Here is a 15,438-nt window from a genome sequence, read left to right as displayed (position 1 = left end):
GTTTTGATCCTATTCCTATAGGAAAATTTTCAAATATTTTTACACAATCATAAAAATTGATATTTTATGCACATTTCTCGTGAAATGGTGTAACTACACGGAAAACTGAGAATAATAAGTTTAAAAATACAGAATAAAAAAGTAAACCACTTCCACCCAAGTATACGTTTTTCTCGGCTGAATATATAGTAGAATACATACGGAGCATTGGGGTATAATAATTTCAGTCAGATATATCCGCTAAACAAACTCTGTTTTCCCTTGCAACCTCAAACTAAGATCACTACAGCAAACCAGCTCAACAAAAATCAACCACAGCACAACCACTTGCGCTGCACCAAATTAATTAGAGAGATTAGTGAAGTGATGCTGCAAAACACTCAATTCAAATCTAACCGATTTCAAATGAATGGATAAGTTTTTCAGTTGATCGTTAAAAGCAAAGTTGGCCAAAGAGAAAAACAATCAGAAGAGAAATAAGATGAGAAGCATACGCTTTTCGGTTGATACTGATAGGCATCATCATGTTGCAAATCACCTCCATCATTTCTAGTTGGTGTCGCTCCGGAGTTGCTACCTGTTTTCTTTTCATCTCGGGCTTTGTTGAATATGACAGTGAAACCTTCTGCTGAGGCAGGATTGTTCACATCCCACTCTCCGAACTTGGGTAGTGGTTGGCCCTTATCCTGATTGTGATAAAGGAAATTCTTAACAGCCCGTGGATTGATATTAAACCATCAAAGACATGAATAAGAAAAACTATGAAGAGGGAAGAAAAAGCAACTGCGACACGCCAGTGATGGTCTAGTCAAGTGTTACCTATTATTAGTGATATGGGTTGCATACAGTAAAATGAAAGGATAAGATTTATATAGCTAGTCCCAATAATCAGGACAAACATGATAGCACTGATGATCTACCCTAATATAGAAGCAATATATGGATATGAGTATTCATATAAAACAAAAATATATGGATATGAGTAGAATCACCTACAATCAATCATATACATGGATATCAATAAGTTGCAATTACTTAAAGTTCCATTGCTTGAATATTATTGATGCAATTTGAAAATTAGGGATCAATTTAAAAAGTTCTATTAAAATTTTAGAAATTTAAGATTCTATAAATTCTTTCGTTTTAAAGAGTTCTCAAAGGTTTACTATAATTTTTAGAGAAAATGTGGTTTGTAAAGTTTGTTATAATTTTTAAAGATTAGTTAGATATTTTATTCTTATTTCTAGTCTATAAAAGAGGTTGCCCCCACGGATTGACATAGTTGGAACCTACATAGGTGTTTGTTTCAATATGTCTTGGGATTAATTCCCAATAGATGCAAAATGCCTCATTGGGTATCTGACCTTTCCATGTAAAGGATCATTCTGCTAGGGCAAAATGCCTTGTGATTTATCTGCATGTATCTTGCCATGCACCGACGATAACCTTTTGCTCCAATAGTCTATAAACGAGGTTAAGATCTCATGTATTAAATCACTTTTTAGTTTTATATTATCCTTCTCGTTGGTGAGTTTGAGAGTTGGAATTTTGTGGTGTGATTTTTTGGACTACATTAATTGGTACTAGAGTCGAATTTCTAATTTGGTTTTATTTTCATCTACAATCCCTATTTCATCCTATTGGTGATTCAGTGGCATTCACACCCTCAATCAGATTCCTTCTATGTGAGGTTAAACTCCTCCCATACTAGTTCAAATTATTGGGTTATCAATTCATGTTCCTTTCACATAATCAACATAACCTACCCTACCGCTCCAAGCCTAGGTTGCTCCCCATGAGTCCCTTATTCATCAACACCCACATCGGCTTCACCACTACCGTCATTAGTGTGGTTGCTTGTTCAGTGCGTTCACATTCGCTCTTGCGTGGACAATGGGCACATCCAAGTTCAATAGGGATCTCATCTCTCAAAGTGGCACTCTACTTCTGCACACAAAAGAGACTCACACCAAGCCTGCCACTTCTGTTGCTAAAAGCTAGGATCAGCAACACCTTATTAGCTTCTCGCTCACGCACAACTATCTGTAAATCTGAACACACCTTGTCACTTATGTGCTCGCCTTATCCTTATTGTCTCCACACCACAAAGATCCAACTGTACCTAACCCCATCTATTTTGATTGCTAATGGGACAAAGCATATCCCGATCATAATTGCTTTGCCTTAACTCACAATCCAAGTACTCAACCACCCACAATATTGTGGTCACCTCCACCAATCACACCTCCTAGAATCCTCCCCTACTAATCTCTGTGTTGTAGGCCACAACACTACTCGAGCCCAACTTTATGTTGCATCCTTCCACAATATCTGCTCAAATACAAGTTCATGTTTCTTTCACAGAATCAACCTAGAATAGCTCATTGCTCCATCACTAGGTTGTTGCTTGTGAGCCCCTTATTCTTCAACACCCACATCAGCTTCACCGCATCACTGATAAGTATTGCTACTTGTTGAGTGCATCCATGCTCACTCCTATGTGGCCAATGGGGCATCCAAGTTCAATAGGGATCTCAGTTCTCAGTGCATTGCCCTACTCCTCCAACACACAAAAGAGACACACACCAAGTTGGTCACCTTTGTTGCGACATCTGAAGCTAAGAGTTACCAACAATAGATTAGCTTCTTGCTCACGCACAACTATCAGAAAACCAAAATCCACCTTATCACTTCTGTGCTCACTTTACCCTTATCATCTCCACATTGAATTGACCAGACCACACCTAGTCCCACCTATTCCAATTGTCAGTGGAACAAAGCAGATCCCCACCATAATCGCTCTGCCTTGAGTATGCATTATAGGCAATGTCAACCTCAAGCTAAACTAACAATCACAGTACTCAACCACCCGCAATTGATATTGCAATCACCTTCAGAGTCATGCCTCCTAGATCCCTCTCCTACAAATCTCCCTAAAAATAGACCACCACGCTGCTCAAGGCTCGACTGATACAACATCCTTCCACAATGTTGAGTCACCATGAACACGGGCGGGAGATTTATTAATTGCTCAAGAACATTGCAAAGGACGGAATTGCACACTAGAGTCACAAGACTATTGGATCCACAATACAAGCCTGAATGGATCCAACAGGAATTAGAATTGTAAAATTGCAATGAGGAGACATCGAGAACAAGGTTCAAACAACTTCATTATAAGACAAGGCTCACATCATCTCCGTAATTATCTTTTCTTTCTATTTAGAAATTTACTTTTATTTACTTAGTTGGTACTTTAAAATGTTTGCATATAATTAGTTTCTCTCAAAAAAAAATTATCCTTCAAAAATTTAAAAATATCATCATGCATTATCTTTTTGCCCTAATTTAGCCATCATACATCATTTTAGAAAAGGCAAAAAATACCATCACATAAGAGGGAACGATACTGCCACCAATACATGAGAGCGAGTGAAGCTTTTAAAAATTACACTTATATGGAGGATGAGCTAAATTTATGAGAACTAAGATGGATCATCCAAAATATTTATATGAACTCAAAGCTTCATGGATAAAAGGAACACCCACTGACAATCAAATTTCCCTATTTTTAGATAAGCATTGTCATTTTCTTAAAAATGATAATCTAATATAAGTCTAGACAAACCTATTTTTGTCTAAAGAATGGTCCTTAATATATTTTTTTATTACTAATTGATTTTTTTAAAAAAAACTATTTTGTCTATCATTATATGACCCTTATAAATGAGCACAATTTGACAAATACAATAACATTGTTGTTGTAAATTTTTTTTGACAAAGTATTCAAGCAAATTTAAATCTACATAGAAACCCACCTTTGAACGTTAGCCTAAAATGAAAAGTAAACTTAATTTGGATAATCATTTTGTCTATATCTGGACCACAATCTCCTAAAAAATAAAAGCAAGAATCAATTAAAATAATTTTTGTTCACATATTATAAAAGTTAAAATCCCTATTACAGTGTCAATGCAGCATAAGAAAATTGTTTCTGATGAATAGATGGAGATTGCACACTAACAATGTATGCAGTTATTCAAAAACAATAACAAAAATGTGGTACAGGTAACAGGAGTAGCATATTTTGTTTGTACTATCCAACATGTAAGTCGATTCAAAAAAGGAAAGATAGTTCAAGTTGCATGTATACAGTAGTAGCTCATCGATTTGATTAACCCTACACTTGTGATCTAAGTTTCAGTATACAAGCAACAGTCCAGTCATTAACATTTAGGGTGGGATTATGTTAATAACTTAATATAAAGGAGGAAGAGGAGGAAAATGACACAAAATTGTACATGAATGATGGAGAATTTACCTCTTCCTCTCCCTCCTACTAACTTCCCAACCGGGTAATTCCAGCCTTAAGAATTGAACGTACCTTGTATGTAATAAAGCCAGATCATCTAGAAAATGGTATCAAAGAAACAACCAAACATTGATGTAATTGTTTGGGAGATCTGCTATTCTGGCGTATTGTATATTGGAGTTCTCAAGATCTCTAGAAATTAAAGTGAGTTAACTAATCAGAGTAACGTCACTCACATTTTGAATTGCTCCAGAATAAGATATATTTTAAAAGTACCAAAATATAATTGGTTCCTGCTACAGAAAAGAGGAATCGAATTTAAGATAGAAGAAAAATGACCTAATTCAAGGTGGCAACTATGATGCTCAGATAAATTTAAGTATAAAACTTGAAAACCTTTCCTAGTTTAAAAACTCAGATGAGCTAACATTTCCATCGTTCACTCCAATTGGAGATGTAAGATCTTGCCAGAAAAAAAAAAAGTTACTTCTAAAACTAAAATCAGGATTCACCACGGTAAGCAAATTCAAATTCAATTTAAAAGTAAGCAATCGTATAATGATAATTTCTACGTACTGAAAGGGAAAAAAAAAAAAAACCAACTTCCCTAATCTATCAAAGGGAAACACATCTCCATTCTCCAGCAACAGCTTCTGGATCCCTAATTATCTTCTCAAACGAACTGCGATCCATGGATTGCAAACAAAAAAAGAAAAAACAAGAGGGCTATCCGTCGTAGAATTGAGTTCATGAGTAGCAGAGCGAAAGGCAAAGGAGGTTGCTTACCGAAGCCATGATCGGGAAGCAGGCGAGCAGTAAATCGGGGAGACCACGATCTCTACTCTCTCTTATACGCTCGCAGACCTCGCCAGGTATTAATTTACGGGCCTAGGTTTGAAGTGGGGCCCAAGGAGTCATATCTCTTACAACCAATCATCACGAGGGTAGAAATTGGGGTGAAGGCCATCCGTCCGGAGAATTTGCATCCGGCGTTGCGTCAGCTTCCAGTGTGGAAAGGTCCGCCTAACAAATATTGGGACCCACCAGTTGTTCTGGTGAGGGAATTGTTGGTTGGTTCGCTTCGCGTCGATCTTTGCATCGTGCCATCCTGACTCAGCATAGGGACCTAATTTTTATTTAATGATACACAATGGTCTAACCTAAACTTTATAATTAAAGGGAAATTTTAATTTTGACCCCTTAATTTGCTAAATTTTCAGAATACTATTTAAATATTTTTTGATTTATCTCATAATTTTGATCTTGTCAAAATACCCTCACTCTATTAATTTTCAGGAGTGATATATAAATCAATTCGCACCTAATAATTTAAACTTTTTAATATTTTTAGAATTCAAAACTTATATTAAGTTGCTTGAGTTAAAATTAAAAACCTCCAACTTGTCTTAAATTTTTGACCATAAGAGTATTCATATCAGTTTCCTTATCCAAAATACATAATTTAGAATAAAAAGTTACTTTATTAAATTTAGATATTTACTTTTTAATATATCATATATCAGTTTCCCTATTTCTCCTCTCTCCTTTATAATATTTAGAGAATGGAATACATTCTCTAAATTTAGAGAAATATTGTTCATAAATGTATAATTTAAGGAATGAATAGAGTAGCTGATGTCAATTTTTTTTTAACTACTCTATCTAAAATTTAAGATAAAATATTTAAATAGGATATCTGATGTGGATACTTTTAAGTGATTTATGAATTAACTTATGCAAGCACAACACATTATGAAATTTCAAGGCATATATAATAACCACAAGCTAATTTACAAATAAACTTATAGCTAAATTTTCATACAATCATTTTTCTTGATTTTAGAGATCAAATAATTCTAAGCTTTTCAACTATCAATCCCTTAACTAGTAAAACACCTCTTTATAGGGTTCACCACAATAAAAAAAAAACAACTAGCCCGACTTGCTAAGTTGTCTCGAATGCTCTACCTCTACTAGTAGTTTTTGTCTAACTAACAAGTTTGATCTCTGCAAATCATGCTCATTTGGTTTGGGTCATGTTTTATTAGTCATATTAATCTTTGAATTCAATTACCTAATTGAGAAACTCATTGGAGTAGAATTGTTCATCAAATCTAAGGGCTAGCCTTCACCAATAAAGTAGTATTGGTGTGATTTTCAAAAAGTTTTCCTCCATGGTGTAGTGATGGTCACAATGAATGTGTTGTCGAGGTGACATTATTTGTAAGGTGTGTGTGGGATGTTTTAGACTAGGACCATTTTATTTATTTTACCAATTTGTCGAATAAGGAAAATTATTAGAGTATGTAACATAATAAATAAAGTGATAAGTAGAAATGGGTGATTTTCTTAAAATCAAAATTTATGAATAAGTTGTTGAATGTTGCATTAGTTGCAAATGTTAGATGTTGCATTAGTTGCCATGTTAGGAAGATGAAGGGGTACCTATTCATCTTCATCTTCCTTCATTATATGTCATTAAAGCATCAATTATAAATCGATGCTTTCTTCTTATATATTGAAGTATCCAATAGTAATCGAAAAAGAAGGGAGAGGGTGATCAGTGTGTGCACAATGAAGGCGACGATGGACAAAGGAGAACATCCGAACGAAAAAGATTTTGCTCTTGAAACTCGAAGGCTTTTCGATTTCATTCGTGATCACTCTTCCGTGTTAAGCAGTGACCAAGTTCGTCTCGGAAGATCACTGTGAGTTGTTACATGTTTTAATCTTGTGATTCATGTATATTATAGGCAACAATGGTATCAAAGCGATGCTTAAGCATGAAACTTGTCTTTTTGGCGAAATGAAAATCTCTTTGTCGTCGTCGCCAGAGAAGATCGAGACTGGGTCGCGATCTATCGTAGTTGGAGAGTGCCGGCAACCATGTTGGGAGGCCGACAATCGAGAGTCATGCACGACAACCGCATTCATCGCGACAGAAGAAGAGAGTGTCACGGTTGCGACAGAGAAGAGAAGAAGTTTAATCGATTAAACTAATTGATTAAGACAGATCTTAATTGATTTAAAATATGTGTAATCGATTAAACTAACAAAGGACAATAAATCTGTGTAGTCAATTGGTGTAATCTTTCAAGCACGGGTGTAATCGATTCAAATAAATTTTTAATCAATCTAGGTAATCGATTAAACGAAGATGAACAATATTTTACTGTTCATCCGTCCAAAACGAGAAAAAGTTGAATTGTTAATCGATTAAAACAATCGATTTAAAAAAAAGTGAGCAATAAACCATGCATCAATAGTGCCTTGCATGTTTGAAATTTAATTAAATATATTTACTAATTAAATGCATATAGAAATATATTATTAATTAATAAATATATATTTAATTAATTTATGATTCAATTAATTAAAAATTGGACTAGATCAGCTTGTCTAACCAAATTCAGGTCTGATTCAAACTATTGGTTAGTTTAATCAGACCAGTTTGATTTAATAATACCTAGATCTGGATGAAATCATTGGTTGGTTTAACCAGATCAGTTTATTGTTGAATTAATTAGGGTAATTTGATTACACAAGTTAGGTTGATCAAATATGACTAGATTAGTTCTATTGTGTTAGATTTAATCAAAAATATTAGATTTGTTCTAACGGGTCAAACTTAGTCCAATGGGCATTAGATTGATTAAACGGTTCTAAGTTTGATCAATAAGTCTGAAATTGACTTAAATGAGCTTAGATTAAAATAATAACAGAACATAAGTCAAAAATCTCTGCCCAAGTTAGATTAGTTCTAACAAGGACAACGGACTAATTAGCTTAGAATCCGGATTCTTGATCGATTTGTCCAATGAGTCAGTCGACTCAAACTCTTGAAAATCGAGAAGATTTATTTATTTTTATTTATAATGATGATTCTATGCCTGTATAAATTGAATTAAACTAGTTTTGTACTAACCTATTTAATTTTAATTTTGTAGATGGCACAGACGATTACTACATTAACTCGTCGAGAAGTGCGACGAAACCAACTCTGGGAGGAGATTCAAGAGATAAAGTATAATTCTACTTATGGAATCAGCGAACATGTTAGACGACTTGATAGACTATTATGGAAACTTGAACAAGAAGAGTTTCCAGTCCTGGACAGTTATAGGATTTAGGCTTTGATGCATTCATTCCCAGAGTATCCTAGGGTGATAGCAGACTATGTATGGGGACGTCATGAAGGACGCGCCACATGTTCAGAACTGTGTAAGGAACCACTTCACCATATGGGTGAAGAAGATCCTGAAGAGTCTAAAGAGGACCAAAAAATGTTCGAGGAAGATCCAGAAATAGATCTGATGAAGAATCCTGAAGTTGCCCCATCTAAGATTATCCCAAATGAGTCCAAGTTGATAGGGATAATGTTGGTCGCTACACTAGTATTTGTCCTAGTAGGAGTGATATTGGCCTATCTAGTTTATTAGTGTTCTATTACTATCATTATGTACAAACAGTATTACCCCATTTAGTTATTGAATCATGTAATGATTTCTGTCGTTATGTACTAACAGAGTTATGTTATAAAAAGTTATGTTATGTGTTAATAAACTTAAAATGATTAGTTCCTTTTAATATATGATTCGTTCATATTCAATGATTAGTTCATATGAAAGTGATTAATTCATTTTAATATATGATTTGTTCATATTCAATGATTAATTTATTAGATGAGATGTGTGTAATATAATTGATTAGTGTTGATTAGATTAACACTTACAAATGATGAGTGGAAACAAAGTTATTACTTGATTTTGTAAACCAATCCTAATTTATAGTGAGTCAATAATTAATTATATGCATATGAATTACACTGAAATAATAAATAATGTGTTTATTTATTATAGATTACGACAACTAAAAACATCATAGCTGAACTCAATAAAGGAGAAAAATTATATGGGGATAACCACAAAATATGACACCTCGAGATACAATACGTTCTTGAGGAACAAGAAATTCTAGAGGTTGTAAATCAATTCATGGACGAATCGGCTGATAGTTCTAGATCACAGCACAGACGTGACCTTGATGCCTATAAGGTATGGAAAAGGAAGGACTCCACTGCTAAGGAAATATTGATTAGTTCAATAGTGGATAATCTAGTATTTAAGTATGAGTCATTACCATCGGCTCATGCTGTCTAGGCAACCCTTAGAGAGAAGTACAGTGAAGTAAGTCTAAGTAAGCTCCATCAACTAACAATTAAGTTTGATAGTTGTAAAAAATGCTCGAATGTTACCATGCTCCAACATCTTAGGGAGATGAGTAACATGATTTGAGACTAAAAAGTTATCGGTCATGAATTGGCCAATGAACAATATGTTCAAGTAGTTATTCGTTCCTTTCCTGATTCTTAGGAAATAATGAAATATAATTTAACTCATAGTGAAAGTATCAAGACTTTCACTGATGTCTCATGTCATGTTGAACTTGAGGTACAAAGGATAGAATCCGCAAAGATTTCTAGTCATGCTTTTGTAGTTGAAGGTTCTAGTTTCAATAATAAGAAAAAATAGTTTAAGAAAGGAAAGGTAAAAGGAAAGGAGACTAGTGATGTCGTTGCGAAAAATTAAATCAAGAAAAAAAAAGAAATATGGACAAAGACCTAAGAGTAAGTTAACTTGCTACAACTGTGGCAAAAAGGGTCATTTTGTTCGGGATTGTACTGAGCTTAAAAAGGTAGATCCATCTCTATCTTCTTTCCATGAGCATCATGTTGCAAGTATAGTGTTGTTAGCTGATTTTTATCCTTTGTGGATTGTAGATTCAGGAGAAACTAACCATGTAGCTCTGATCGAGCTACATATGTGGAGTACCGTCGAGTACCAGCTAGCAACAAATGTATATATGTGGGAAACAATGTAAGAATTGAAATCAAAGGAATTGACGTTTGCAAGCTCAATCTACGTGGTGGGCGAATCTTATTTTTACATGATATCCTGTATGCTCCTGAGATTCGACAGAATCTGGTTTCCGTCACTTATCTTTTTGATTTAGGTTATTGTATAAATTTTTATAACCGTTGTGTGGAATTTTGGATTGACTCAGTGTTAATTAGGCATGGTTATGTAACAAATAGTTTTATGGTTCTTGATGTAGAATCAAATAATAATGATGGTTATTTTTCAAACATTGCTCTTACTAGTAATGTTGATGTTAATGATGAAATTTGGCTTGCTAGACTAGGACATATAGGACAAGAACAAATGAATAGATTAACTAAGGAGGGTTTTTTAGATACTCATGCTAAGATTAACTTGTCTATATGTGAGTATTATCTTGCTAGAAAGGCAACTAGGAAACCATTTGGAAAGACTATTAGGGCTAAATCACCATTGTATTTAATTCATTTAGATATTTGTGATCTAATGAATCTAAAGACTAGAAATGAGAGTTCTTATTTTATTACATTTATTGATGACTTCACACGTTTTGGTCATGTGTATTTGATTTTTCATAAATCTAAAGCATTAGATTGCTTCATTCATTACTTGAATGAAGTTGAGAATCAATCGGAACATAAGGTTAAAACCTTGCGCACTGACTGTGAAGGTGAATATTTGTCTGATCAAGTCAAGATAATGTATAATGAGAAAGGGATTATTAGACAACTAACTATCCCTAGAACTCCATAATAAAATGAGGTTGCTGAAAAAAGAAATATGACTCTTCTTGAAATGGTTAGGTCTATGATGACGCAGACTAATTTGTCAATATCCTATTAGGGAGATGCATTATTAGTTGCGGCCTATATACTTAATAAAGTACCTTTAAAGTCAGTTTCATCTATCTCACATAAACATTGGACATGCAAAAAGTTGGATTTGAGTAATCTGAGACCTTGGGGGTCAACTGCTTACATTCATGATAAGACTCATGAATATAGAAAAATAGGATCCAGAGGTAAGAAGTGTATCTTTATAAGGTATTCTGAGACTTTTAAGGATTGTCTTTATTGGTGAGCGACAAGATGGAATCATATTTGAAATAGAGTCAAGAGATGCTACTTTTCTAGAAACTGAGTTCTCAACACGAGGTGAAATTGATAAGACAATTCCTCTATATGAGATAGAGGAGAAGGATAATGTTCCTTTATCAACAAATCAGAAGATGTCTAAATCTAGTCAACCTAGTGGGAGTAATTTACCATTGAATGAGTCAGTTTCTCAATAGTCTAACCTACGAAAAAATAGTTGTCAGATTATTTCTTAGAGAAGGTTTGGCATTAAGAATGAGGCATTGATGATTCTCCCAGTTGACGATGAGGAACCTCAGATAGTTGAGGAAGCTTTGAGAAGCTCAGAAAAAAATAGAAAATTACAATGGATGAGGAGATAGTCAATGAGAAAGAATCAAGTTTGGGATTTAGTCAATCTTCCTCTAGGCTGAAGGGCTATTGGGAATAAGTGGATTCTCAAGATAAAGAAGAAAGCAGATGATTCGATTAATAGATATAAGACTCATTTAGTTACAAAAGGATACACCCAACTATAGGGTATTGATTTTGAAGAGACATTTTTCTCAATTGTGAAGTTTATGTCAATACATGTCATCCTATCATTAGTAGCACAATTTGACATGGAATTACATCAGATGGATGTAAAAATAGCTTTCCTTAATGGTAATCTTGATAAAGAAATCTATGTGGCACAACCAGAATATTACATTGCTGAAGGCTAAGAAAATAGAGTATGTAGACTTAAGAAGTTTATATATAGGTTGATGCAAGCGTCAAGACAATGGAACATAAGATTTAATGAAGTCATGTTGTCTTATGATTTTGAAATGATCAATGAGGATTATTGTGTCATAAGAAAGGAAAAAGGAAAGTTTGTCATTTTATCATTATATGTTGATGATATGCTAATAGTTGGAAGTGACATAAAGTGTGTGATAGAAGTTAAATCCTGGCTTTCATCACAATTTGATATAATAGATAAGGCTGAAGCAGAGTACATCTTAGGAGTGAAGATCATTAGAGATCGATCTAAAAGGTTTTTGGGTTTGTCTCAAGAAACTTATATCACTAAGATACTACAACACTTCAATATGTCAGATTGCAATATTGAATAGACACCCATAGTGAGAACCACCATTTTGAATAAAAGTATGTATCTTAAGACTCTTGAGGAAATAGTCGAAATGAAGAAAAAAATAATATGTCAGTTCTATTGGTAGTTTAATGTACACTATGTTGTGTACTCGTCCTGATATAAGTTATGTTATTGGCTTAGTTAGTCGTTTCCGGTCAAACCTGTTGGAACCCCAAGGTTGATTTGGAGTGGTCAACAAGTTAAGTTAGGTCCTGTGTGTTTTTAACCTTGTGTCTAAGTGTGTAGGAGTTTAGGAGCACAGGTAGTCGAGTGGAAGACGCAACTAGCGAGAAGGACGACACGCGGTGCGTCCGAGGGATGAGGCGTTGTGGAAGAGTACACCGGCGAACCAGAAGGAAGCGTGCGGTGGTCCCGAGGGACGAGAAGCCGGAGTGGAAGAATGCTCGGGGAGCAAGAGACGCAGCTAGCGAGAAGGTCGACACAGGGTGCGATTGAGGGACGAAGACTGCGGATGAGTACGCTGGCAGATGAGAAGGAAGCACGTGACGATTCCGAGGGATGAGAAGCCAGAGCGGAAGCCTGCTCGAGAAGATTGGAAGTTGGGTTCGGGTGAGCCCTTTTCCGGATGGCCGAGATCACCCAAGCGAGCGGATCTGGAGTTGAAGACCCAGACCGAGACGAACTAAACTGGAGCAGAGGTCCCGGACGAAAAAGTCAACTGGTGTTGACTTTATGGCTCGGGGCACCCAGAACCATTCCGGGCGCCCGGAACAGCTCGGGGCGCCCGGAACCATTCCGGGCGCCCGGAACTTGGGGGATAAAGTTTTATCCCCCTAGGGCTCCCGGAACCCCTTCGGGGCGCTCCGACCAAGGCTATAAATACAGCCTTGGTCCAGAAGATTTTATTCATTCCAAGCAATTCACTTCCAACACTTGTACGCTCAATTTCTAGATTAGCTTCTTTATTTGTGCGCTTAATTGCTGTAAAAGACTTCTCCGCCTGAAGGAGATAGTTAGTGCGACATTTTCCTTGGATTAACAACCTCCCCAGTTGTAACCAAGTAAATCATTTTGCCTCTTATTTTCTGTTTATTGCTTTTATAATTTATGCAAGTATTCTGTTAAAAGATCGAGAAGGGTTGTGTTTTTATTTTTTTCAGGCTATTCAACCTCTCCTTCTAGCCAGCCCAGCGGTCCAACAAGACCTAGGATCGAGACATTGGAAAGTGGTGAAGAGGATATTCAAATATCTCAAAGGGATAGCAAATTATTACCTCTGTTTCCAATGATCAGATATGAGCCTAAGTTGTTACACAGATGCAGATTGGGGGGGGGCCTTGATGACAGAAAATCCACATTCGACTATGCCTTCTTGCTAAATGGTGGAGTCATCTCATGGAATAGCAAAAAACAGGCTTATGTAGCCTTGTCGACAATGAAAGCTGTGTGTCTTAGCTTGTGTAACCTTGTTGATAATAGAAGCTATATGGTCGGGCTTATGTAGCCTTGTCGACAATGGAAGTTGTGTGGCTTGCGCATCAGTTGTGCAATAAGCTGTCAGATTAAGAAGGTTCTTGAAGCATCTGAAGATTACTGAGGACAGTGGGAGCCCTATTACACTGTACTGTGACAGTCAAGCTACTATAACTTTTTTCAAAGATCCTAAATATTACAGCAAAGGCAATCATATAGAAATTATGTATAATTTTATAAGGGATATTGATGACAAGAAAAAGATAGTTCTTGAGTATATCCTTACACGTTATATGTTTGCAGATCCTTTTACTAAGCCATTGACTAAATAGTTATTTCAAGGACATGTAAAGTCATTGGGACTTTGAAGAATGTAACTTATTGTAAAGATATTTTGATAAATAAAAAATGTCATAATCTATTCAGTGTATATGTTTTTGTTACATTCAAATAAATCTCGATAAGCATGTTGGCAGATTGAGATTGATCTACTCACATGGACAATCATCTTTGTTTGTTAAGTATAAATAGAGATAAGACCGTTCAATGGCATAGCTAGGTTGAACAACTGCCCTAGACTAAAAACACTGAGCCTAGTAAAGCCCAGCTTAGCATAGTCAGGTTGAGGCCTAAAATTTTTGGGTTGCTTGCTTAGTTGTATTGCCCTGGGCTAAAAATGTTGAACCCAACATAGTCAAGTTGAGGCCTAAACTTGCTGGGTTGCTTGTTGAGTTACACTGGGCTGGAGCCCAGCAAAGCCCAGCCCTGGCTACGCCCTTGAGACCATTACTTATAGGATAACTTATGTAGTTGTGAATAGAAATATACCCATAAGTTAAGGTCACTTTGATAATTATGTCAAGATGAGATCATTTAAGTAATAATCAGAGTAAATGAACCCACAATTTACTAAATCTGCTTAAGGCTAGATTGGAATTCATATGTTGAATTCATGATTAGACATTATGTACGTCTAGATCAAAATCTGTATGATGTTAAATTTTGAGAAAAACATGTGCTCTTTTTAATAAAGATAATAACATCGTAACATATAATTCATACCGTATGTGCTATGGCAACAAGAAGAGTAGTAGGAGAATGGATCCTTGCTTCTCTACTATGTGAGACCCTTGAAATTATAAGTTAATCTCAATCTTACCCTAAGTGACTATTTAATTGTCTACTTGAAGTTCTGATCAGTGTTTGTTATTTTAGCATGTTTCCTATTAGCAATGAGTGATTTAGTCTATGGAGTATAACTAGGAAAGTGACTGATTAGAATGAATAAATTCTAGCTAAAAAGGAAGATTAAGATTGATTTATATCTGTGATATTTATTCATTGGTATCAGTTACATTTTTAGTTTAATACACAAAATGTAATTGTGAATAATTATATTGATTAGAGATGTTGAACATGCTCTTGACATAATAGTCATTACGAGGAATTAAAAATGTTCATATTGATGTAAATAATTTAATCTAGGGTAAAGACAAGTTTTAATGTTTCTGATTTGTTCTATAGAGCAGCTATATAAGGTGTAACAAATTTCTTAACAATGAATGCTTAGTGTGCTTGCTGTCG

The 15,438-nt window shown here is 35.2% G+C and overlaps 1 protein-coding gene across 1 annotated transcript; it reads right to left on the bottom strand.

The window, feature by feature from the left end:
- Nucleotides 1–36: 36 nt before the first annotated feature.
- LOC122007013 (protein NOI4-like) lies at nucleotides 37–5,176 on the bottom strand. The gene is made up of 3 exons (XM_042562753.1): nucleotides 5,099–5,176; nucleotides 495–686; nucleotides 37–332 (listed from the first exon to the last, which is right to left on the bottom strand). The coding sequence occupies exons 1-3, from the start codon at nucleotides 5,105–5,107 to the stop codon at nucleotides 309–311; spliced, it is 225 nt and encodes a 74-aa protein (XP_042418687.1). The 5' UTR covers nucleotides 5,108–5,176; the 3' UTR covers nucleotides 37–308.
- Between the last annotated feature and the right edge of the window lie 10,262 nt (nucleotides 5,177–15,438).

This window comes from Zingiber officinale, chromosome 7B, assembly GCF_018446385.1.
Source record: "Zingiber officinale cultivar Zhangliang chromosome 7B, Zo_v1.1, whole genome shotgun sequence".
Classification (NCBI taxonomy): Eukaryota; Viridiplantae; Streptophyta; class Magnoliopsida; order Zingiberales; family Zingiberaceae; genus Zingiber; species Zingiber officinale.
This window is presented reverse-complemented; position numbering and strand designations above follow the sequence as displayed.

Coding starts and splice junctions, on each gene's coding strand:
- LOC122007013 (XM_042562753.1), bottom strand. Junction 333..494: donor ATCAGTATCAACCGAAAAGC/GTATGCTTCTCA, acceptor AATTTGGTGCAG/CGCAAGTGGTTGTGCTGTGG.